This window comes from Syngnathus typhle, linkage group LG11 (assembly GCF_033458585.1).
Source record: "Syngnathus typhle isolate RoL2023-S1 ecotype Sweden linkage group LG11, RoL_Styp_1.0, whole genome shotgun sequence".
In the NCBI taxonomy this organism is placed as follows: Eukaryota; Metazoa; Chordata; class Actinopteri; order Syngnathiformes; family Syngnathidae; genus Syngnathus; species Syngnathus typhle.
The window spans coordinates 2,378,318-2,401,615 of record NC_083748.1 but is presented as its reverse complement, the minus strand read 5'-3'; the positions used below and the strand labels follow the sequence as shown (position 1 = coordinate 2,401,615).

At 43.8% G+C, this 23,298-nt stretch overlaps 1 protein-coding gene across 10 annotated transcripts in view; it reads left to right on the top strand.

Annotated features, from left to right (window-relative positions):
• The window catches only part of eif4g3a (eukaryotic translation initiation factor 4 gamma, 3a), a 35,071-nt gene that overhangs the window by 2,423 nt on the left and 9,350 nt on the right, over nt 1-23,298 (top strand). For 2 of the 10 annotated variants that reach the window (XM_061291140.1, XM_061291142.1), the window contains exons 2-14: nt 5,301-5,373; nt 6,720-6,887; nt 7,481-7,573; nt 9,226-9,258; nt 10,770-10,790; nt 12,051-12,227; nt 13,936-14,047; nt 14,161-14,321; nt 15,409-15,543; nt 15,925-16,087; nt 16,353-17,090; nt 17,252-17,340; nt 17,813-18,092. In XM_061291140.1, the coding sequence (XP_061147124.1) occupies nt 5,301-5,373; nt 6,720-6,887; nt 7,481-7,573; nt 9,226-9,258; nt 10,770-10,790; nt 12,051-12,227; nt 13,936-14,047; nt 14,161-14,321; nt 15,409-15,543; nt 15,925-16,087; nt 16,353-17,090; nt 17,252-17,340; nt 17,813-18,092 (2,243 nt within the window). The remainder of the gene's footprint in view (nt 1-5,300; nt 5,374-6,719; nt 6,888-7,480; nt 7,574-9,225; nt 9,259-10,769; nt 10,791-12,050; nt 12,228-13,935; nt 14,048-14,160; nt 14,322-15,408; nt 15,544-15,924; nt 16,088-16,352; nt 17,091-17,251; nt 17,341-17,812; nt 18,093-23,298) is intronic. The other 8 variants (XM_061291147.1, XM_061291144.1, XM_061291143.1 and 5 more) reach the window with 8 other exon arrangements.

The following is a 23,298-nucleotide window of genomic DNA, read 5'->3' as shown; positions in this document are numbered from 1 at the left end:
GAACCTTAAGACAAAAAGTATTTGAAATTAACTTACTATGCCTGTTTTTAGAAGACACTTTCTTCAAGCAGTAGAGAAAGTTTGCATTGTTCAAGAAGGCCATGATTTTTCAACAGACTGTTAATTTTCTTTTTTAATTTCTAGTTCTTGATTGTTAAATGACTATAAGAGGGTGGCTGATATTGGCTGCTGTCACTAGTATCAATGAAATAAGCCTGGCAACGATACAGTCACCAGGTATCGGTACTCGACTTGCCCATCCCTACTATTTTGTTAAGGCCGCCAGTGTTTGGGATCAGCATCGCCACCTAGTGGCCTGGCATGGATATTACGTTTTTTGCATTTCCGCTGTGAACAGGGATCGTTTTAAAACCAATTGGTTGTTGTCGCGTTAGGCGCTTGTTTGTAACCCAAAACTGGTGTTCTGTGTGTACATAGAACACAGTACAAAGACTGGTGTCCTTGTTTGACACTCCTGATTGTTGAATCTGTTTAACCTACTTTCCGCTGCATGGCTGTCAAAGTTTATCACTGTTGTATAGAACTCTTGATCTTTATAGAATGTGTTATATGAGTGGAATTAATACAAATATATGGCTTGTTGAGATTTTTGCTGCAGGGAGTTACACCTTGCCATTTGTGTTATGTCATTTGACTTATGAATGTCCTGTGACTGACTGCTGATGGTCCGATGCACCTCTTTCAATGATCTTAATCACCTTTACGTAAAAGCATTCCTCTTCCAGCCAGTAGTTAGTACCGTCATTGTGGTTACCATTATCCTTATTTCTCATGTAGTGAATGAATTGCGAGTCATTTTGAAAAATTCACCACAACCAATTGCTTCTCTATGCGAATCCATGACGTGTTGGAAAAGAAATAGAAATGTTGGAGTTTTTGTTCTGATAAATATATGATAAATATCTGCAAATGTTTTATTTTGATGAATGAATATATGAAAGGATGGACGTAAAATAACTTTTTTCTAACTAACCTCTTGGGGTCGTATAGACTTGACATTGCGTCTGGCACATGGCTCTCCAAGGGATCACCAGTTCCCACTTGTTGGGATTGTGCGCTCCCTGAAGGTGTGTGGTTGTGTAGTTTGTTGCTGTTCCTGGTTGCCGTAGGAACGCTCAGCACTTGCATCTGCTGGCGCGCAACCTCTAACAATGGCGGCGCTGCTTAGCATTCAGTGTGAGAGGCCAAGGTGGTGCTTCCCACCATCTGCCAGCAAAGGGCCAGGTCAGCCAGCCTTGCTTGAGCGTTGAGCACCCCCAGCGCCTTATTTCATTCCAACTCACCTCACTCCGTTGGAGGCCCTGCTGAGAAGCTGGCGGCTTTTTCCTCAGACCAATTAGATGATCGATGAATGGATTTAAACAAGTTCAAAATTCAGATTAACATGCTCATCTTGCTTTGGATTACACTGATGACATGACGCGTGTCTGAACGTGACACATGGGATTTAAAAAAAAAAAAATGAAGTCCCTTGTAGCGTCCAGTAGCAATAGTTGGCTCTGTGACAATTTATCGCGCAAATTCAGCTATGAGACCCATCTCCATTTTTGTCATACTTACAAGTTACGCATATATAGGGCAGGTGCATGTATGTGTGTCAACTGCCTGTGAAAATGTGGTTATGTCAGTGCGCTCTCTGTGGGACGTTTATAAATAAATTGCTGAGCTGTTATGAGCCAGCATTCAGGATGGCGTCTTCCAGAGAGGGCGTGCCCGTGATTAAAGACAGCTTCCTGGTTGATGTCATAAGACTTGCTCGCTATTGTTCGTATTGTGCATTCCAGATGTGCTTTTTTTTTTTTTTTCAATTTTTTTTTTTTTTAAAGACAAACAGCTCCTCTGTGGAATCTTCAGTGTTCAATGGGCTGTCTAGAAGTCATGTTGACGAGGTTGGATGCTACAAGTGCTTTTTTGAGATAAACATGAACTTGTTAACAGGATGATGATCTAAAGCAGATGACGTAGTAGTCACCTATTCTGACAGATTTGTAATTTTTTTTCCTTTTTTAAATATATTTATTTATTTAGCAGTTGCTGGCACTGTAATTGGAACTTTTGGAGCATTTTGGAGATGCTGCTTTGATGCACACTCGACTAAGGCTGGATTGTTATTTTGTTACTGGGGTTTCTTGTTGGGGGGAGAAATAATTGTCTATGCATTGGCAGTATCTAAGAATAACAACAGGTGTTATAGTATTTGTTTGTCACTTGTGTATTTACGCTGCCATGACGTACAGTATACCCTCAGCCATTTGAGGGCAGAAAAGAAAATCTGTCATGTGAGTTTAACCTGTATCAGGACTGCATTTGAGTCACCTGGGGCCCACAAAGGAGGAACCTTGGCGATGCTTCTTGAGTTGCTGAGACGTTGACATTTTTTAAAGGCCTCACCAGTTATTGGGCTGATAGATGTGACATTTTGTACAGACCCCTATTGTGGACATGCGGTGAATCCTAATGAATTTTGATGATACTCGACCTATTTTTGACATGTTTTATTCTTGTATTCTAAAGTTTTCAACAGTGAAGCCCAGCTATTCCCGTTATCATTGGGAGGTTTGTTTCAAAAAATTCAAATTATTCAGTTGACGTTGCATAGAAATAACAGGAAAACTTCATACCGTTTTTTTTCCGTGTATAGTGCGCCCCCATGTATAATACGCACCCTAAAAATGGCATGCTGATGCTGGAAAAAAGCCTGTACCCATGTATAATACGCACCCAATTTTTATGAATTTTTTTTTATGAATTTTTTTTTTCTTTTTTTCTTTTTTTCTTTTTTTTTTTTAAGTCCCAATGATCGTCATACACGCAGGGAGGCATCGGGTCCCATTTTTATATTCTTTGGTATGGTCTTAACTAGGCTGGATGTAATTTTTTTTGCAGGCGTTGATTTCTCCGACTGCCCATAAACGCACCACCGCGCTCCATGCGCGCACGGGAAAGAGGCGTGCGGACGTGAAAAAGGCGGCTCTGTATGGGAGAGACGTTGAAGAGGAATAAAAACACCCTTGGAAACCAAAACTTGGTGATTTCAAGTTTCATTTCGAGGGACATTTGTCACGTCTCGTCCCCAGTTTTGCTATGTGTCTAGGTTGCCATAGTTTCTGTTCACGTCGCCCCTCTCTTCCTGTGTCACCTCAATCGATGTAACGTGTTTTGTATTTAAGTCCTGTCTGCCCCTCGCTCACCGTCGGATCATTGCATGTGTTACTGTCATGATGTCTGTTTGCTTTCTGTTCCTGTCTTTGGTAATGTCACCCTGTCTTTTTGTTCCGCGTCTTTGTCGGTCAGTCCTGTTGTTGGTTTTGTTTTCTTAAAAAAAAAAAAAAAAAAAATTAAAAAAAAATTTTTTTTTAATTTTTTGTACCCATGTATAATGCGCACCCCAGATTTTAGGACAATAAATTCGTTAAATTTTGCGCACTATACACGGAAAAAAGCGGTGTGCAGATTATTTTTGAAGGTGTAGTAAATTTAATGGGGTTAATATACATGTGACTTTTTTATGGCAGCAAATAAGTTAGGCCAGTGCTTCTCAATTATTTTCTGTTACGCCCCCCCCTAGCAAGAAGAAAACTATTCGCGCCCCCCCTCCCCACCGTGACTATCCTAACTTGTCTTGTAAGTCGTAAAATGTTGCACTGTCGCAAACGTGACAGAAGTAACAATGAGAGCGCCACTGCCCCCTGCTGTAGTAAACGCGCTATTACACTTTATTCTAGTACTGCCAAAAAAAAAGCCTGTTCCCCAGGGTCACACGCGCCCCCCCAGGAATAGCACCGCGCCCCCCAAGGGGGGCGCGCCCCACTATTTGAGAAGCACTGAGTTAGGCCAAAGTTCCTCCATAAATTTACAATGGATAGACAGAATTTTTAACAGGCAAATATGACACTCTCTAACCATGAAATAGAAGCTGTATGGCTTTCTGTTTGTTATATATTCCATGATAAGACTTAGTTCCCAGATTTTGGCTTGTGAGGCTTGAATTCACTAAGCTACCATCTATTGTTTGTATTGCCGTGGTCGCAGCTGCAGCATGCAGTGAAAAGCTTTGTTAGTGCCAAGTGTGTGTGCGCGTGCGTGCGCCTTTGGGAAAGAATAAGCAAGAGAGGAGTGGACCAACAGCAAGAAGACAGCGCGTTAGCACCATCTGGGACATGTCCGTTCACTTCCTGTGCCTCCAATCTTGATTCGTCGTCTCTGATGGTTTGGGTAGCCTGCGTCATTGAGCGAGACTTTGAATTTGTTTAGATTGCAGCTCAATTCCGATGTCTCTTTTTTGCCGATGTGTATCTGATCATTTTGTTTATTTTTTTACATGCAGTGTGAAGGTATTTCTGGGCCTCAAGGATGAGTTTAAAGACCGGAGCACCACCCTTGAAAGTTCTGTTAATTGTATTGAAGGTTGCTGAAAGTAGTTCTCAATTGATTTAGGCTGTATGAATGTCATTTTGCATCTTCTGCCACTCTGATTTTCTTTCTGAGCGTTTCACTCTTTAGGCATGAGTAATTTATACTAAATAAAATTATGACACTTAATAATTAATAATAATTTTTTTGGGCTTGCTTAGGCCTGGCAGCAGGCCAAGAGTGTCATCTGGATTGCCGCCTTGTGAGACTAGTGAGCAGTGACTTTGAGCCAGGAGGAGGACAGCCACGCGCTGCTTTTTCCCCTAAAGCATGTGACCAGCAGTTTGCGAGTGTGACAGACAAGTGGCCAAGCAGGTTAACCACGGGCTTCCCTCACATGTGTGCTTGTCAGGCGCTCCCTCTTTTGGGTGCTCTGCGACGCCTCACTAAGTGGCTCTCTGCATCTGCTCATTCTCAGCATTGCCGCTTGACTAACATTCAAGCTGAGGACTTTTGAAGTGAGTTATAACAGGACATTTTCAGTTCACTCTTTAGGTATAGTCTTGTGTGTAGGCTGAGAAAATCCACTTCATGTTTTCCCTTTGATGCAGTGAATGGTTTTAGGTACATGGTGTACTCTGAGATGAAGGGGTTTGTTTGGTGGTTGGGGGTGGGACTTAGGGGAATCCTTGCAATGAAACCCGCCAAGGCACCGTCGAAATCCCTTTTCGAAATAAATGTGCTTCAGTATGGTTGATACATTAATTCTATCGTTTCTACCAATTTAAAACTTCCTGTTGGTGTCCCAAATGTAGCATCAGTGACATTTGAAAGACTCTCTCTTGCTCTCTTGAAATAAACAACCCGAACAAACCAACCGAACCATGTATCACAGTGCTGGTTTTCCTTAAAACGCACCTTTGCAGGATTCCTCGGGTTCCACAGTCACTGGATGACAGAATCTTCTCCACGCAGCCTGGAGTTGCCGCCGTCTACAGTGTGAGTATACACGCACACGTGCACACGCACAGCTGTGCATCTTGACACATCTCGTATCAAAATTAAAATATTATTGCTAAAGACCATGTACAAGTACAACGGTACCTTGACTTGGTTTCTGTACTTTCTGCATGCTACATGTGCACCATTTAAAGGGCCTCAAGTAAATTGGCAAGTGATGTTGAGTCAAGTTGGATGGCGTGAGTGTCCAGGTGTGAGTTGTGGCCTATAGCAGGTCCTTCCGAGTGTTCTGATTTTGTGGTATTTGGTAGATACCAATATGTAGTCCATAATAATAATAATATTCTCATTCTAAATGCACATGAGCATCTACATGGCAGATGGGTATGACTCACCTTGTCCGGCAATTAAATTCAAATTATTCTGCGTATTCAAACCAGTTGTGCTTTTGGCTACGGGGGGAGTGCTTAGTTTGCAGGGCATGCTGTATAATCACTGTAAGATGCATCAATTAAAGCAATGCCCGTGGCGTGAAGCATTTGTTCTACGTGAGAGGAATGAACGTTACAGATCCTATACAGCTGCACCTCCCCCACCCCATGGCTCCATATGTCCTCTGCCTCAGTCAGCCGCCCAAGCAGAGCAGGCCCCTCCCCTGGCAACAGCAGCGAGATTAGTTGCTTTATCCTGGGTCATGTGAGGGAAGTGTGCCACACAAAGGAGCTGGGGAGATGAGCATAAACGACGGCGGCTGCACCCCCAGGTCCTGGTGCCCGCAGCCGCGTTGCAACGATGAGCAAGCTGAATGTCATCGTTGTCAGGAAGAAAAAGACTCTTTTGAGGACAGTCGTTGGTGAAACGCGCAGGCTTCTTGTTGCCTTGCCGCAGTGTCTGCTCTCATTCCGCCGTGTGTCGGAGTGGTGAGAACAGTGCCAGCTGTGGCAGGCAAGCCCTTTCCTGCCATTCCGAGCTCAACCCGGTGTGCACTTTCGCACAGTGTGCCTCAATCAGATGATTGAAGTGGATGTAATTTATTTTTTATTTATTTTATTTAATAATCAAGTAAGCAGTTTTGGTCCTCTGTGCTATGTTGAAGTTGGACAACTCAAAATCCGGACACTAAATCGTAAAGCCCATGAAAAGCGATTACTCCACTAGTAATAGAGAGGAGATTCATTTTATTTCCATGCTGTCAAACTCTCATTGATGAGGTATATATAAATCTATCCTTCCATGCATGACTTCAGCACCAGTGGCAGACAATGAATCGCTCTCAACACGAGGCAGACTGTCAGACTTCACACCCCTGCCAACATTTGCGTGTTCCAAGTGTCTCATTAGCAGCACTGATCGAGCCTAAAGCACACTGTTTTCTCATCCCACAGCTCCCCAGGCACGCCGGCCCTCCTTACACGTCTCACGACATCACAAAGGGACACCCGAGCTTGGCGGGCACCCCACCGGGTCATGCCCACTCACCGGCGCTCTCTCAGGTATCCGTACCCACAGCTCCCACGTATCGCTATCCTAAGGGCTGGGAGACAGGCGGAGGGGTGAGTTTCGTGTGGTATTCGCCGTCTTCATCCTCTTTGCGTACTTATATTTGCGTTTTCTAAATGTTTGCTTGCATCTGTCGTGTAAATATCTTATTTCTACATTTGCAAATGTGATGGAGCAAAATACAATGGCAGTTCAATTGTGCATGAGGCCAATTTAGGAACGCCTGTGCCATGTAGTCTCTGTAAACGTGTGAGAGCATCATAGGCATCTTCAGTGTTGGCAGTTTGGTCGCCCACTGTGAGTCCTGGGAGCAGCTCTGGTCTTAACGTGCTAAAAATAGCGTACTCAGCCAGCACACTCTTAAATGGGCACAACCATACTAAGAAAAGGAGATAAACTGGCTTCTCGCATGGCTCTGATGAGCAATAATGCGCCGCAAGAGTTGCAGACCTCCGGGGTGCCATTATGTACAAGATGTCAACCCCAATTTCATAACATTTATTGCGGCAACATGTAAACAGGCAGCCTACTTCATAGCAAGATGAGCTGATGTCCATAACACTGTGGCTGATGAAATGTGTGGACCTCAATTAATTTAAAGCTGACCTTTGTCTTGTCTCCCCACCCCCCAACCCCCCCTCGACAGTCTCCGTACAACCCTGGACAGAATGCTGGCTCCGCCCCTTTAGTGTATTCTCCTCAGACACAGCCAATGAATGCACAGCCGCAGAGTCGCCCGGTAAGTGTCACCCCGAACCCCCTTATGCCTCCAACAAATTAATTGATACTGAAGTGTATCTGCCCAAAACACTTCATGGTACAAAGGCTCATATTTACCGTTTCTTTCCATGTATAATGCACCCCCATGTATAATACGCACCCTAAAAATGGCATGTTGATGCTGGAAAAAAGCCTGTACCCATCTGTAATACGCACCCAAATTTTATTTTTATTTATTTTTAAGTCCCAATGATCGTCACACACGCATCTGGGTGTGGTGAAATTTGTCCTCTGCATTTGACCCATCCCCGTGTGATTTTGATCCATCCCCTGGGGGAGAGGGGGAGCAGTGAGCAACAGCGGCGCCGCGCTCGGGAATCATTTGGTGATCTAATGCCCCAATTCCAACCCTTAATGCTGAGTGCCAAGCAGGGAGGCAATGGGTCCCATTTTTATTGTCTTTGGTATGGTCTTAACTAGGCTGGATGTATTTTTTTTGTTGGCGTTGATTTCTCCGACTGCCCGTAAAGGCACCACCGCGATCAGTTCGGTTAAAATGAAAAAAGAGAAAAGTGACGTGCGGACATGTGAAAAAGGCGGCTCTGTATGGGAGAGAAGTTGAAGAGGAATAAAAACACCCTTGGAAACCAAAACTTGCCCCTCGTCGTGACTCGGGGCCGCAACAAATGTTTCGGATTTGTGTAGGGTACATTGTGACAGCAAACGAGCAAGTGATCGAGCAAGCGTCTGATACGAGAGCATTGCGTTCGTATGGAGCGTGTTTGAAGTGAACAGCAGAGACGAAAGGAGCAAGGCAAAGTGTTGTGAAATAAAATATTACCTGTAATACGCATTTTGTTATTTGCTGATTGTATTAAACTATCACATTCATTGTCAGTCAAGAAGAGAAGAGGACTATTCGCATCGGATCCATAGTGCGCATGCGCAGTGATACTGCCTCCGTATGACGTCCAATCCGCGATGGAGATTAAAAAACAAACAATATTTGACAATAACACAGGTTTCTGTTCCTGTCTTTGGTAATGTCACCCTGTCTTTTTGTTCCACGTCTTTGTCGGTCAGTCCTGTTGTTAGTTTTGTTAGAGAGTTATGTTAGTTTACCAAGTCTGTGTTTTGAGTTCCTCCAATGAACCCTGGTCCAAGCTGCACTTGGTCGCCCTGCTCCTTTCCACACTCCATCCGTGACAAGATTTTCTTCAAAAATTGTTGTACCATGATTTTCTTTAAAAAATAAATTTTTTTTAAATTGTACCCATGTATTATGCGCACCCCAGATTTTAGGACAATAAATTAGTTAAATTTTGCGCATTATACATGGGAAAAAAACGGTACTTATCTGCAAACTTCATCTATTGAATTGTAAAGCACTGCTTCTGTTTTAGCTCCTGTGTGACGACGGCATGATAGTATATTCCAAAGTGCATTGTCGCCGCAGGAGCAGATCTCTTTCATAGATCGAACAACTCCTGTGGTTTAATGTTCTCAATGAGTTCAAGCCCTGGTTAGTCAGTTAACTAAGACGAAGTTGCTGCATCATGCTCTTGATTGCTCTTTACCGTCTGCTTCTACATTGCTAATTTCTTGTGTCTCTTGTACTCTTCCCTCTGTCCGCTTTGCCACCACTGCTTCAAACATCTTCCCACCAATCAGTTCGCGACAGGCCCACGACCGACCCCCCATCAGGTATATACTTCTATGACTATCATGAAATGTTGATTTGAAAGCTTGGCTATTTTAATGTTCAACAGACGACGCAGTGGAACTAAATGCACAAGCTAATTGACATTAAGGTTCTAATTTCAAAAAGGTTTCTATTTCCGTGAGAATTATGTCATGTAAACTGGGTTTTATTTAAATGATTTGCATCCTGGGTCGTCACTTGATCACACTAATTGATTTACTCAGCTGTTCCAAGTGCGCAATTTTAATGTATTCTCACTATTAAACAAACCACATAGCATTGCCTTTCAGTTGGTTAGCTCAGCGCTAATGCTAAATAGCACCATGTTAGCCTTTTAGGCAAAGGCTTGAACACAAGTATTGCAGAAGCACTTGTTTATAGTGTAACAGTACTCAAGTCATATTCTTTATCCTATGTGACTATTGACTAATATTGCCGTACTGATGAGCTTGGAGGAGTTGAGACATCTATACTGCCCTCAGGTGGTCAATGCAGGCACAACCAAAAGGTCTGCTCAATGGCCATTCACTTGCTCCAGTGTGACAAAAAAACTTTTAAACTCCCTTTTTGTTGTACTGGATTGTGTCATTATTATTAGTAGTAGTAGTATTAGATCATTACACGACTCACAGAGCATCAAATAATATCAATTGCACGATGTGATCTTGACATTTGACTCCTGTGATAAGGTGTCATCAGAGTCGAAGGAAAACTTGATTGAGATCACGTCTGATCGTGTAGTCGGTGTTGTCGCTATGCGGATCTTAACATGTCCAATTACCGATGACCTTTTTTTGCGGCTTGCTGAGTCATCATGCCCTTCCCAGCCACTAGCTCTACCGTATGCAAAACTATTTTCAACTGTAGTCTTCAGCTTTTGATGTTTTCGGTACCCCCCTCTTGACAAGTCATATGAGGTCAATGAGTGTGGGCCGTTTGGTGTGAATGCACATGCACGCATGCACACACACACTGAGCGCATGCGCTAGCTGTCACTAACTGGCGCTATGCTCTGTTGTGCCGCCACGGAAGTGGAGTCGGAAAGCAGATGAAGCCAAACAGTAAAGCTTTTTATTCCAATGGAGAAGCTTCCATTGTGCCCTGAGTAAGACACTCAATGTGCAGCCATGAAGAAATTCATTCATTTGGTGAAGAGTGGCCTATTCTTTTGAGTTTATATGCTTAAATGGGCGAGTGCATTTACAAAAAAAAAAAGTTATATTGTGTGTGTTATTTTGTACTGTTTCCAAGTCTGTGTGTGCACCCGTTTGTTTGTCCTTGTGTGCAATTCTGTGTGTGTGTATGTCGACAAGCCAATAAATTCTGACTGTACTCAGTAAGCGGTTTCCACTCGCCCTCCCACTTCAACGCTCATCCTGAGACTTGTATTTTTATTCCAAGTGGTCCGTGTCGGGTCGTCGGAAATAATTGTGTGCTTTCTATGCGTGAGCGCACGCGTCGTGTCTGCAGTCTTACCAGTGCAATTGGCTTTTCTCTCTTTCCTGCTGTCAAGGGAGGATTCAGGCCCTTCCAGGTAACCCGATTGCAGACCTGCATGGCATGATGATGAGGATGACGAGGAGGGGCTCTCCTGTCCCCTCCTCACAATTCACACGACGGACCTCTGGCGTCGTCTTTTGTATTTGTAGAGAGCAGGGGTGGGGAACTTCTGTCATCATTTCAAGTATTTAGAGGACCAGACTAAATTTAGGAACAAATCCTGATGCAGAGATAAACACTCATGTTTATTATTAGACATTGTGAGCTGTTTTAGGCCACAGTCTGGAGGTTCGCCACCCCTTTTGTAGAGGAAACGCTTTGACTTTTGTTCATCATTTGCCATTTTATTTTTTGCGTATGACTCATCATCTCCTAACCCGCTTGCTCACTTGCACAAACAGCATGCAGCTTTCACAATGTACATTTTAGTCCTCACATTTTTTTTCCTGGAGTAGTAAGGCTGTCTAGAGAAGCTGTCCCTGTTGAATGGATGGGGTTTATTTCCCATCTTTACGCTGATCAATTTGGCAGAGTTTTACTGAGCAATTTTTCAAGAAAGCCCATTACAGTTGTTATATGTCCATTTTGAAGTGCTTTTCTCACCTAGTTGAAGCTGGATGAATTTCGGACAAAAAAACAAGACTACAACACTGCTTATTTGACGGCTTCACAAAGCCCGGTGCTTTGTATGATGTCACAATAGTAACCTTCCGTGTTTGCTTTCTTCATCGTAAATGCCAAGTACAAGTGTTTATTTAGTATATTAATTCATTAATGACATGACATTGTGCTTTTAGGGCATTGGGTTCATCATGCTAATGAGCCAATCCAGTGGAACTATTGCAACTTTTTAACCTCTTCCAAGCTTAAAAGTGCGTGGTTGCTCGTTTGTTGGTAGGTTAGTGTGTTGGATATTTTGTTAACTTGCAGGCTTGTGCGTGAACCACATATCTTGATTTCCAGGAAATATTGAAAGAATTGGTTGGATTTGAAATGTATTTTTGTCCGGCAAAGCCTTTTCTTAATGCACATCACCACCACTACCAGTAAATGAGTGGTACATTATCATCTGGCACCTGAAAAAAATATGCTGGAGTTAGCGTTCACTTCCCCCCTCCCTTTTGTTTTTTTATTTTTAAACCTGACAGGCAAAAATGTCTTATGAATAAGCAGTATGGAAACGGACAGTGGAAATGAGCATAACAAAGCAAGACCACCCATCGCCTCCGCTGTACACTTGTTGGGCAACAATAGCTTCAGCTTCCTCTCCTCCTTTCTGTTGTTTTCCTTTCAGCTTTTCCAGAGCCAGATGCAGAATGCAAGGCCCACCATCCCCACAAACACCCCCACCATACGGCCCGGCTCCCAGGCCCCCACGGCGGCCGTCTACCCTACTAATCAAGCAATCATGATGACCATGGCGCCCATGCCTTTTCCGTCACCGCAGGCTGCACAGTACTACATATCACAGGTCAGGCGCAGTGTGTATACCGTAAATTACGGACTATAAACCGCACCGGATTATAAACCGCACCAGCTAAAATTGGGGGATATTTTAGTTTTTTTCTTATATAAACCGCACCGGACTATAAACCGCACGTGCACACGAATTTTTTTACAAAGAAAGACCGTTCACAGAAAGCCTTTTTAAAGTTTTAGTAACATACTTTAACATGTCTTTCTAAACATTGCCTGTGACGCAGCCGTAGTACCGCAGCAACACGGAAGTGTGCACGCGAGTTATTAACAAAGAAAGACTGGACACAGAAAGCTTTTTTAAAGTTTTAATAACATACCTTAACATTTCTTTCCAACGCACGTTATTAACAAAGAAAAACTGGACACAGAAAGCTTTTTTAAAGTTTTAATAACATACCTTAACATTTCTTTCCAAACACTGCCCGTGCCGCGGCAGTAATACCAAAACTAATAGGGCTGGATTAAAAAAAACATACCCGGTAAAAGTCACTGAGACACGGCAGTAATACCAAGACTAATAAGGCTGGATTAAAAAAACATACCCGGTAAAAGTCACTGAGACGCGGCGGTAACACAGCAGCAACACGGTAGTACAGCACCAACAGGGCTCGTTAAAAAACATACCAGTAAAAGTAAGAAAAGAGCTTCATCGTCTTCATCTTCCTCCAGTCCACTGAAACCACCGAAGCCTTCCTCCTCAGCGTCCGATTGAAATAGCGTTAGATATCCTTCGCCTCACACTTTCTCAGTCTCTCTTTCGTCGTCGCTTTTATGCATTTCTTCGAGTGTGATGAGAGTCTGTTCATGTTAATTTTATTCATGCACGAAGCGCTAAATTACATTAAACTAGCGAGCGACACGTATAGCTCCAGAGTAGACAGACGGGACCACGAAATAAAGAAAAGGGTGACGCAACCGTCTTGACAAACTAGCACGTCTTCTTCGGCGCATTATCTCTTCTTTGTCTGTCTCGCTCTTGCTTCCTGCTAGAGCGCCCCGGAGGCCGTAAAATCGTATCGTGCAGTGATCGCGGTGGTGCGTTTACGGGCAGTCGGAGAAATCAACGCCAACAAAATAAATTACATCCAGCCTAGTTAAGACCATACCAAAGACTATAAAAATGGGACCCATTGCCTCCCTGCGTGTGTGACGATCATTGGGACTTAAAAATAAATAAATAAAAAAATAAAAAAATGTGGGTGCGTATTATACATGGGTACAGGCTTTTTTCCAGCATCAACATGCCATTTTTTGGGTGCGTATTATACATGGGGGCGCATTATACATGGAAAAAGACGGTAAGTGTTTAATTGCCTTTAATGTGTATAGGAGGGATAAAACTATTTTGAAATGTTCTGTTTTGTTATAGTTCATTTAGATTGTTTTTCTCTCACCATCTGCAGCATATTCCTCACATTGTTTGGGAATAAAGAGGTATATTATTCTTGATTTTAATATGTAAAGCTATGGGACACCTTACAACATTTAAATTGTGGCAAAAACATAATGGCCAATTTGAGCTTCTTTCTGTCAATGTTGTGACTTTTCAATGCGGTATCGCCATGCTGATTTGCTTTTTGAGATAAAAAGTAGAAGGAAAGCTGTTTTACCAGTTTTGCTGTGAAACACACTCATCTAAATGTGCCTGAGGAGAGGAGTGCTCTTTTCTCGTCCTTATTGACGTCTTTGTCTCTCTGCAGTTTCGTCACAGCACTGCCTATGTGGCGCCTCCTCAGCAGTATTCTGTCCAGCCCCCAGGATCTGGCACCTTCTATCCAGGTCCAGGACCAGGGGAGTACCCGTCCCCCTATCGTGAGTTTTTCCTAAATTCAAAAGACTCACACACCATAAAAAACGCCAACAATTGTGACCATTGCTTTTGAATGTAGTCATACTAAAACCACCCCCTTCACCCCCACCCCAAGATTCCATCAGGTACCACCAAACTGTGTCACCTTCTGTCCCAGCCCCCGTGCCCACAGCCGGCCCGCCATACTACCCGGGGCAGACGGTGTACTCGGCGTCGCCGCCCATCATAGTGCCTACACCACAGCAACCTCCACCAGCCAAGCGCGAGAAAAAAACAGTGAGCACCTTAGTAGTTCATTCAGGGTTTGTAATATAAATATTAGGGGTGTAACGATTCATCGATACACATCGATTAATCAATATAATGCTCTACGATTTATTGGCATCGATGCTAAACGTAAACGTTAGGGGTGTAAATCGCGGGTTTTGTCACGATACAATATAATACCGATACAAAGAACTACGATAAGATATTTGCCGATATCTTAAAGCCTGCTGCGATTCATTCACGATATATCGCGATATAGTGCTCGACGATCGATTTTTTTTTTTTTTTAATAAAAAATATAGAACAATATCTTGATTTATAACAATTCATACGCAAAATCAACAAGGTACTGCAAACTCTTTATTTAGGAAATTACAAGAGTATTGCAGTATACAAAGTGCTTATTTTAACACTGAACTTTGATGTCTTGTTTTTTCTTTAAATGTGCGGTGAGATTTGTGCTCCCTGAATATTTGATAACCGCATGGCAGGATTTACAAACTGCACGTGTCTTGTCGGTTGAGCCGTCTTTTCTTTGGAATCCAAAGTGCTTCCAAACAAATGACCTGGAGCCTAAAGGAGAGCAAATGTCCTCGTCTTTTTGGACACTAGCCATAGCACCAGCCCAGGAGCAGCGTACTAGTTGTCGACTCCCCTTTCACGTGCCTGCTCTGCTCACAACACAACAACGCCAGGCGCACTGCTCCCGGAAAGAGGAAGCAAGCAACAATGAACTGGATTTCAAAATAAAGTTGCGTCTAATGTCCGAGGTCAAACACGGCGATATAAATCGATGTTTACGTTTAGCATCGATGCCAATAAATCGTAGAGCATTATATCGATTAATCGATGTGTATCGATGTATCGTTACACCCCTAGTAAACATTGATTTATATATTTCTTAAGTAACAGTATCGATATGATATCGTATCGTGACAAAACCCGCAATTTACACCCCTAATAAATATGTCCTTTAACTATGACTTTACAACTGCGTTAGTGGTAGAGCACTGTACAAATGTGTGTTACGAGAAGCCTTCAGCAGCAGTTGTTGGACATGTGCGCTTTAGTGAGATGTGCTCTTTTTGTGCCATTGTCCTCCCAGATTCGTATCCGCGACCCCAATCGGGGTGGAAGGGACATCACTGAGGAGATCATGGCAGGAGGGTCGGGGAGCAGGAACTCAACCCCCCCTGCCGGCCCTCCTTCCTCTACTCCTACCCCCCCTCAGGTAGGCTCAACGTACTATGGCTTTAAGAGCAGGCCAGCTCTAAATGCTGATGTGGCGGCTTTTTGTCCTCCCTGTGTGTTAACAGTGTGTCTTTCCTGTCCCTCTGTCTTTCTGTTTGATTTTGTTTGTTTTGATTTTTGGCATGTATCCGCGTCCTTTGTGCTGTAATTGCTGTCACATTAAACTTCATCCCGTTGCTCCGTTTGTCTTATTACACACCACACCTCATTTGGATTCATTGTTTCTGCTTAATTCCGCTTTGTACTTTTTTGTTGTCTAATGCTGTCTGGCATCTCTTTGGCTTCTGTTGATTTGTGTGCTGCTCAGTTCTCCTGGCCCCACCCTCATTATTATCCTCACGTGTTCTACCTCAAACCGCAGCAGCCACTGAGCAGCAGGCAGACTCCGGAGCTGCAGTCGGCCTCGCAGCTTCCCCAGCCTCAGCATGGCTCTTCTGAAGACTTTACGCCAGAGCCCTCGGCGTCCCCGCAGCAGCCGCAACAAGCGGTAACAACCGGCGCCCAAGAAGCCAAACCAGGGCCAGGTGGGCTTCAATACATACATTCAGTTTTGGGATTGACCAACTCGGAAACACTTGTGTTCCCATTGAAAATAAAAATATACTAGTCCCCAAAAATTTGGAAAACTCTGCTTTCTGATAAAATTTCAAAATAAATCTAAACGCGCCTAAGCGTCTTTTCCATGATTTGTAAATAGCTCTGGTAAACGCATGAAATGAAACTTGTCCCTTGATGATATCACTATTTCTTTTTGCTAACATTTGTTAGCTGTGCTTTTGCTCCTTACAGGTGTGTCACCAAAATTGGAACCATTGGTCCAAAAGTCTTCCCCAACTGGCCTCCTGCAGCCGGAAACTCCATTGGAGAGACTGGAAGCATCGCAACCCTCTTCCACTGATGAACCCGAGCTTGCCTTCCCTGCCGCTCAGCCCGCCCTCGGGGTCCTGTCGCCCACGGCTGTCGACACTGGTGACCAGCCGCCCTCGACTGCTTCATTCTGCTCTGACGGGGAGCATCAATATTCTTCGACGGCGCCTTGTATTCCCACCGCTGACAACACACTTTCGGACGCCCACTCTCGGACTCCGACTGTCTCACTGTCATCGATTTCCAAGGCTGTGAATGGTGTCGCGGATCCTGACACCGATGCGGATGTGCCGTCCCCTGAGATACCTTTGGCGTCCCCATCTGAAGCAAATCCTCTTGTTGCTTCTCCCTCTTTTCAAGAGACCTCCTCTTTGGAAATCTCACCCTCTGACGTCAGGCCAGAGGTGCCCGTCGCTGCTGAGCTGTCTCCCATGACGTCTTTGGCGATGGTCACCCTGACCTCCAGCCCTGTCCCAACTTTGCGTGTCTCGGTCCCCCCCGGCCTTCCCCCTCTTGTGCAGGCCACAGCAGAGACCGATGAGCCCAAGCAGCCCCTGGAGAGAAAGGACCTTGTCACCGGGGTGGGGGCAGAGGCCGCTGGAGTCGTTACTGAAGCAGAGCCCGAGCATAATTCATTCACTCGGAAGAGCCCCACTACAGGTACATGAACACAATGGAAACAGCTTACTTATAAACTTTCACTCCATACAGTATGTTTGAGAAATAATTCTGATTTTAAATTGTAGTCATTTGAAGTAATTGGAGTACCAAAGAAACTCCTGAAGGTGTAAAAAGCTCTAAAGTGTAGCTAATATTTGCAGTAAATCAGGCTTCAGCTGCTACACCAAAGACCTGGAGGAAACCAAATGAATTGATTCACTCCAGAGGAACACCTCTGAAGGAGAATGAGGTAAGAGAAGGAAGATGCTTGGACATTTTTCACATTGATGTACACTTTTTTTTTAATGAAAGCCACTGAAAAATGTCAGCGTATCAAAGAAGCATGACACTAAGGACGAGAGTGCAAAGAACAGAAAGCCACAATAAATCATGTGGAAAATGTTTCTTCGTGTGCTGCAGGAAAGCGCTTAGACGCGACTTTTGGGTCAAGCAAGGTGTTATCCATCATCCTCGCTGCCTGTTCAGCACACTGTTTGTAAATTCAGCTTCTTTCATTTCCTGCCTTCATTGATGGACAACCACACCCCTACTTTTTCATAGACTTTTTTCATGGCTTGTTCGAGTTTAACGTCGTTGACAAAGCTTCAAACCAGTATTATATTGGATATATATATCTACAAATAAATGACCAGTTGCTGGGAATGTATAATGCCAGTATGGATGTAAACTGAGGAACCTGCATATGTAAACTCTTGCTGTAGGACAAGCCTCAGCTCGGTGACCCTGCTGCTGCGGATCCGGCGCTGCAGTCGACACTGCTTGGGGGCTCCGGGACATTGCTCTTTGCCTCTGCTGACGTCCCAGCTCCTGCCAGCAGCCCCGAGGCCAACAGAAGGCTGGCTGTACCAGAGGAGAACGGAGATGCCGAGCCGGAGCCTTTAAGGAACGGGGCGGGCCATACCTCTGAAAATGAGACCAATGACAGTGGTGCGTCGCCTAGGGACAAAGACAACTCCATTGGGGCCTCGCAGGACATAGAAGGTAAGAGAAACGCCACTCAAGACTAGTGTTGCAAAATTCTAGAAATTAACCAAAGGATATGGGAATTTGGAAAAAATATATATACACTGCTCAAAAAAATTAAAGGAACAGTTTTTTATCACGGTATGGCATGAATTCAATTAGATTTTTCTGATAAGGTTTTGGTCAGGTACGTAGCAGAGGGGTTGTTAATCAGTTTCAACTGCATTGGTGTTGATGGAAATAACAACAGGTGCACTAGAGGGGCAACAACGAGTTGGTCCCCAAAACAAGACTGATTTTGCAGGTGCAGGCCATTTCACGTTCCTCCCTCTTGATCTTTAACTGTTTTTCCACAAGTGTTGGCTTTAGCTAGAGTCATTATCACGACTTGGAGCATGAGGCGATTGCTTAACCCTCCTGAAGTTGCGCAGATTGTCCAACTCCTCCAGGATGGCACATCCATGCGTGCTGTTGCAAGAAGATTTGATGTGTCTCCCAGTACAATCTCCAGAGCATGGAGATTCCAGAAGACAGGCAGTTACTCTAGGAGAGCTGGACAGGGCCGTAGACGGTCCTCATTCCATCAGCAGGCCCAATGTCTGCTGCTTTGTGGTAGGAGAAAGAGGTTGAGCAGTGCCCGAGCCCTACAGAATGACCTCCAGCAGGCTACTGGTGTGAATGTCTCTGCCCAAACAGTCAGAAACAGACTTCATGAGGGTGGCCTCAGGGCACGACGTCCCGTAGTGTTTCCTGTGTTCATTGCTCAGCACCGTGGAGCTCGATTGGCATTTGCCATAGAACACCAGAATTGGCATGTCCGCCACTGGCGCCCTGTGCTTTTCACAGATGAGAACAGGTTTACCCTGAGCACCTGTGATAGACGTGAAAGGGTCTGGAGAAGCCAAGGAGAGCGCTATGCTGCCTGCAACATCATTCAGCATGACCGGTTTGGTGGTGGGTCAGTGATGGTCTGGGGAGGCATTTCCATGGAGGGACGAACAGACCTCTACAGGCTAGAGAACGGCAGTCTGACTGCCATTAGGTATCGGGATGAAATCCTTGCACCCATGGTCAGACCCTACGCTGGTGCAGTAGGTCCTGGGTTCCTCCTGATCCACAACAATGCCCGGCCTGTTATGGCAAGAGTATGCAGACAGTATCTGCAGGATGAAGGAATTGACACAATTGAATGGCCCTCACAATCACCTGATCTAAACCCGATGGAACACCTCTGGGACATAATGCGAGGATAGTCCCATCCATTCTCTCCCTCACAACAACAGTTCACCTCCCCTCAGACCTCGGACTAACCAAGATCCCCCCGCTCCCCCACACGCTAGTCCTCACACCTGGCCCCCACACCTGGCCCCTTTACTCCCCCCCCCCCCCCCCTTCGCCAAAGGAAAAACCACACCACTGTCACACACTACCTTCCCACTGCAAAAAATTCATGTCCACCCCCGGCTGTCGATCTCAGGCACAATTAACCAATCATAATAACCTCATAAATATTCCACTAAACCAGGGGTGGGCAAACTTTTTGACTCGCGGGCCGAACTGGGTTCTAAATTTGGACCGGAGGGCCGGACCAGGAGCAGATGGACGTAGGCGTGTGAAGTCATATAAGCGACCTGTAAAGGTCATTGCATAAAAGATCTTGGCCTTTAGTAGGTAGTAAAGCATGGATATTCCAAACAAGTTTTTTGAAAACAAATGCATTTATTAACAGCATTAAAAAAAATAATAATTCACTAAAAAACTGCTATCAGTGATTCTCATAAAATACGACACTGTTATTATGAATAACAATCTCCATCACTTCAGTGCCTGCAGGTCAGATTAATGAAAGATGTTTATCTTATGAGATCACATCAAACGGCAAACATTCTGACCAAATATATCATCTTGAAGAATCGGTGAAAGCATACATCCAAATAAAGTAATCAAAACAGCAACACGGTGAGGGGTATCTGAAAATCAGAGCAGAATTTTAGCTCGCAAACACCTGGTAACAGAGGTGAGGAAACGGGAAACACTTCCTTAAAGTAAGCCTTAAGAACTTTACAGGTTAAGATTAGTCGCAAATAGGTGGTGCATCAATGTCTTTGAGCATCCTGCATTGTTTGAAAATGAGGATGGTCGCTAGTTTCAATCCCTGCTATGTGTACAAATCATATTGAAAATGCATTTTTTTACAATAAACTTGAGAGCCTCCCGTTCATTTTCAGTGGGAACAGTGTTGTTGGTGTCCCTTTTTTGCTAGTGCGTCATAGTCTGGAGTAAAATTTGTTGTGGCAATTCTTAGGCGAGGTCCGAGGTGTTGGTCCGTTTACCTTGATCTGTGACGGGTTGATGTTGACGTTCATGTGGCTGAACGTCACGTCGCGTACGTCGAGCCAAATTGGCCACTCTTTTTTAACATTCGGCACTCACTTCTTTTTTTCGGGCCACTCATTTTAATGGAAGGATTCCAGGGGAAGGTTTGTGGGTGGCTTTAGCGCAAAACTGCATCTGAAAGCTCAGCGCGCGAATTATAAGAACGTTGTCGTCAAAGCCCACGCTCTAAATTCGGGACTGATACGAATAGAGCGAGAGTGCGCCAAGTCCGTACTACTGAGTACGTACACGCACTTGTGAGTGTGCACCGAGCTTTCTGACACGGCTTCCGGTAGTAAATGCGCAGGCGAGCGCTTCGCCATTTACTGGGAAAACGCAGTCATTGCAGGCAAAATGACCAAAAAAAAAAAAGTTTAATAATACAATTTGTTCAGGGTTGGCGGGCCGGATTAAACGGTCCCGTGGGCCGGATGTGGCCCGCGGGCCGTAGTTTGCCCACCGCTGCACTAAACCCTAGCCCAAAACGACATGCCTCTGGAGCTCGCTCCCAGCCCATCACGCAATCTTATTCCGGTCAAACAGATGCCGGCACCCAATCTAGCACCCATAATAACGTACAAATGACAAAACGGAAAAATAAGTTTCACATAAAACAAATTCAAACCATATCCCAATTAAGCATTATTAAAGGTTTTAAAATATGCCACCTCAATGCAAGAAGCATCACATCAAAGCTTGATGAAATAAAAATACTCATTGAACAAGGCAAACCACATCTTCTCATCGTTACAGAATCGTGGCTTTCTCCTATCACACCATCTCCATAGACAATTATCAACTACACAGAAGAGACCGGCCAAATAAACCTGGTGGTGGTATTCTATTACTAGTAAATAAATCATATGCACACACAGTAACCCCAATCACAACAGAGACTGAAACAATGCAACTGGTCATCAGCTTTACCAACAACCAACATGCAATCACAGTTATTGCCAGTTACAGGCTGCCAAACACAAACCCCACAGATGATATTAAAAATCTATCCAATATTATAAAAAATATAAAAACAAATGAATATATCATAATTGGCGACCTGAACTTAGACTACAAAGACAAATCATCCAAACCTCTAAAAAGCATGGCAGAAAAATTAGGACTCCACCAACTGATAAAAGAACCAACTAGAACAGGGGTCACCAACTCCGGTCCTCAAGGGCGCCAATCCAGCCTGTTTTAGGTGCAGCCCTACAACAACACACCTGATTCAAATAATCAGGATCGCTATCAGCCTTAATAGAGCTTGCTGATGAGCTGATCATTTGGACCGGAGTTGGTGACCCCTGAACTAGAATATGTCACACTCGCGGCTCTATTCTTGATCTCATCCTCACCAATTAACCCGCAAAATATAGCATATCAGAAGTCATCCACGTAGCTGTATCAGACCATTCTCTCATATACACAGTTAGGAAAAACCCGAAACCTCGGAAAAATCATCAACAGTGCACTATTTCAAATATACCAAGATCTAAGCTACCACAGAATGAAACCAAAATAAAGAATATTGATTGGAGCAATCAACTAGCACTCACCGACCCAGAACAAATCTTAGCAGATTTCCAGAATCGTATAGAAGCCATACGGAAAAAATACACTACTACCAGAAAGCTAAATCTACAACAGAATAAATTACCATGGATAAACTCAGATATTGTCAATTTAATCGCACAGAAAACCACTGCACTGAAATTGTATAAGTCAATAAAAACTATTGAAAATAAAACAGCTCTCACACATCTTAGAAATAAATGCACCTTAGAGATAAGTAAGGCTAAAACTACTTACTTCCAGAAGCAAATCACTCAGGCCGCCACGAACCCCAAAATCCTCTGGCAGACACTAAAATCCATCACTGGGCAAACTCATGAAAATACAAACAACAGCATACAAATATCTTTACAAAATACACTCACTACTGATCAGGAACAGATTGCAAATGCATTTAATAATTACTTCATCACCTCTATTAAAGAACTGACAGAATGTCTCCACCCACACCTATAACTCCCTCATCAGACAAGCTAACTTTTTCTGAGATTACGCTCTCAGAGTTATCCAGTATTCTCAGCTCACTCAATAACTCAAAGGCCAAAGACATATATGAACTAAACACAGACTTTTACAAAACCCATGCCAGTAGCTTCCTACCCCTAATCCTCCATTTATTCAATCTCTGCATAAGACATTCCATATTTCCGACTGCGTGGAAAAAAGCAAAAATGACCCCCATATTTAAATCAGACGACCAAACAACCCTATCCAACTACCGTCCCATATCAATCCTCTCACCTTATCAAAACTTTTAGAAAAAAACCTGTCAAAACCACTTTTCGAACATCTTGAAACAAACAACCTTCTCAACAACTCACAATTTGGCTTCCGATCAGCTCGTTCTACACTATCTGCACAGCTACTACTCACAGAATATATACGCACTTCTCTTAATAAAGGCCACATCACAGGAGCAGTCTTTGTAGATTTCCGTAAAGCCTTTGACACAGTTAATCACCAAATACTCCATAACAAACCACCGAAAATATTCGGCCGAAAATGACTCAAAAGTGCATTTTCGGTTTTTGGCCGAAAGACCTAAATCACCGAAACAACACGGCCGAAACTTGTGATGACGTGAGCAAACAGCGCAGCCAGCACGCGGGAAAACGGGATAAGAGCCAGCATGTCTGCGGTGTGGACTGATTTTACTATCTCAGAGAAAGACCCACAGATAGCGATTTGCAAAACATGCAATGCTGAAAATAAATGCTATATAAATAAAATATAAATATATAAATAAATATAAATAATATAATATAAGATAATAATA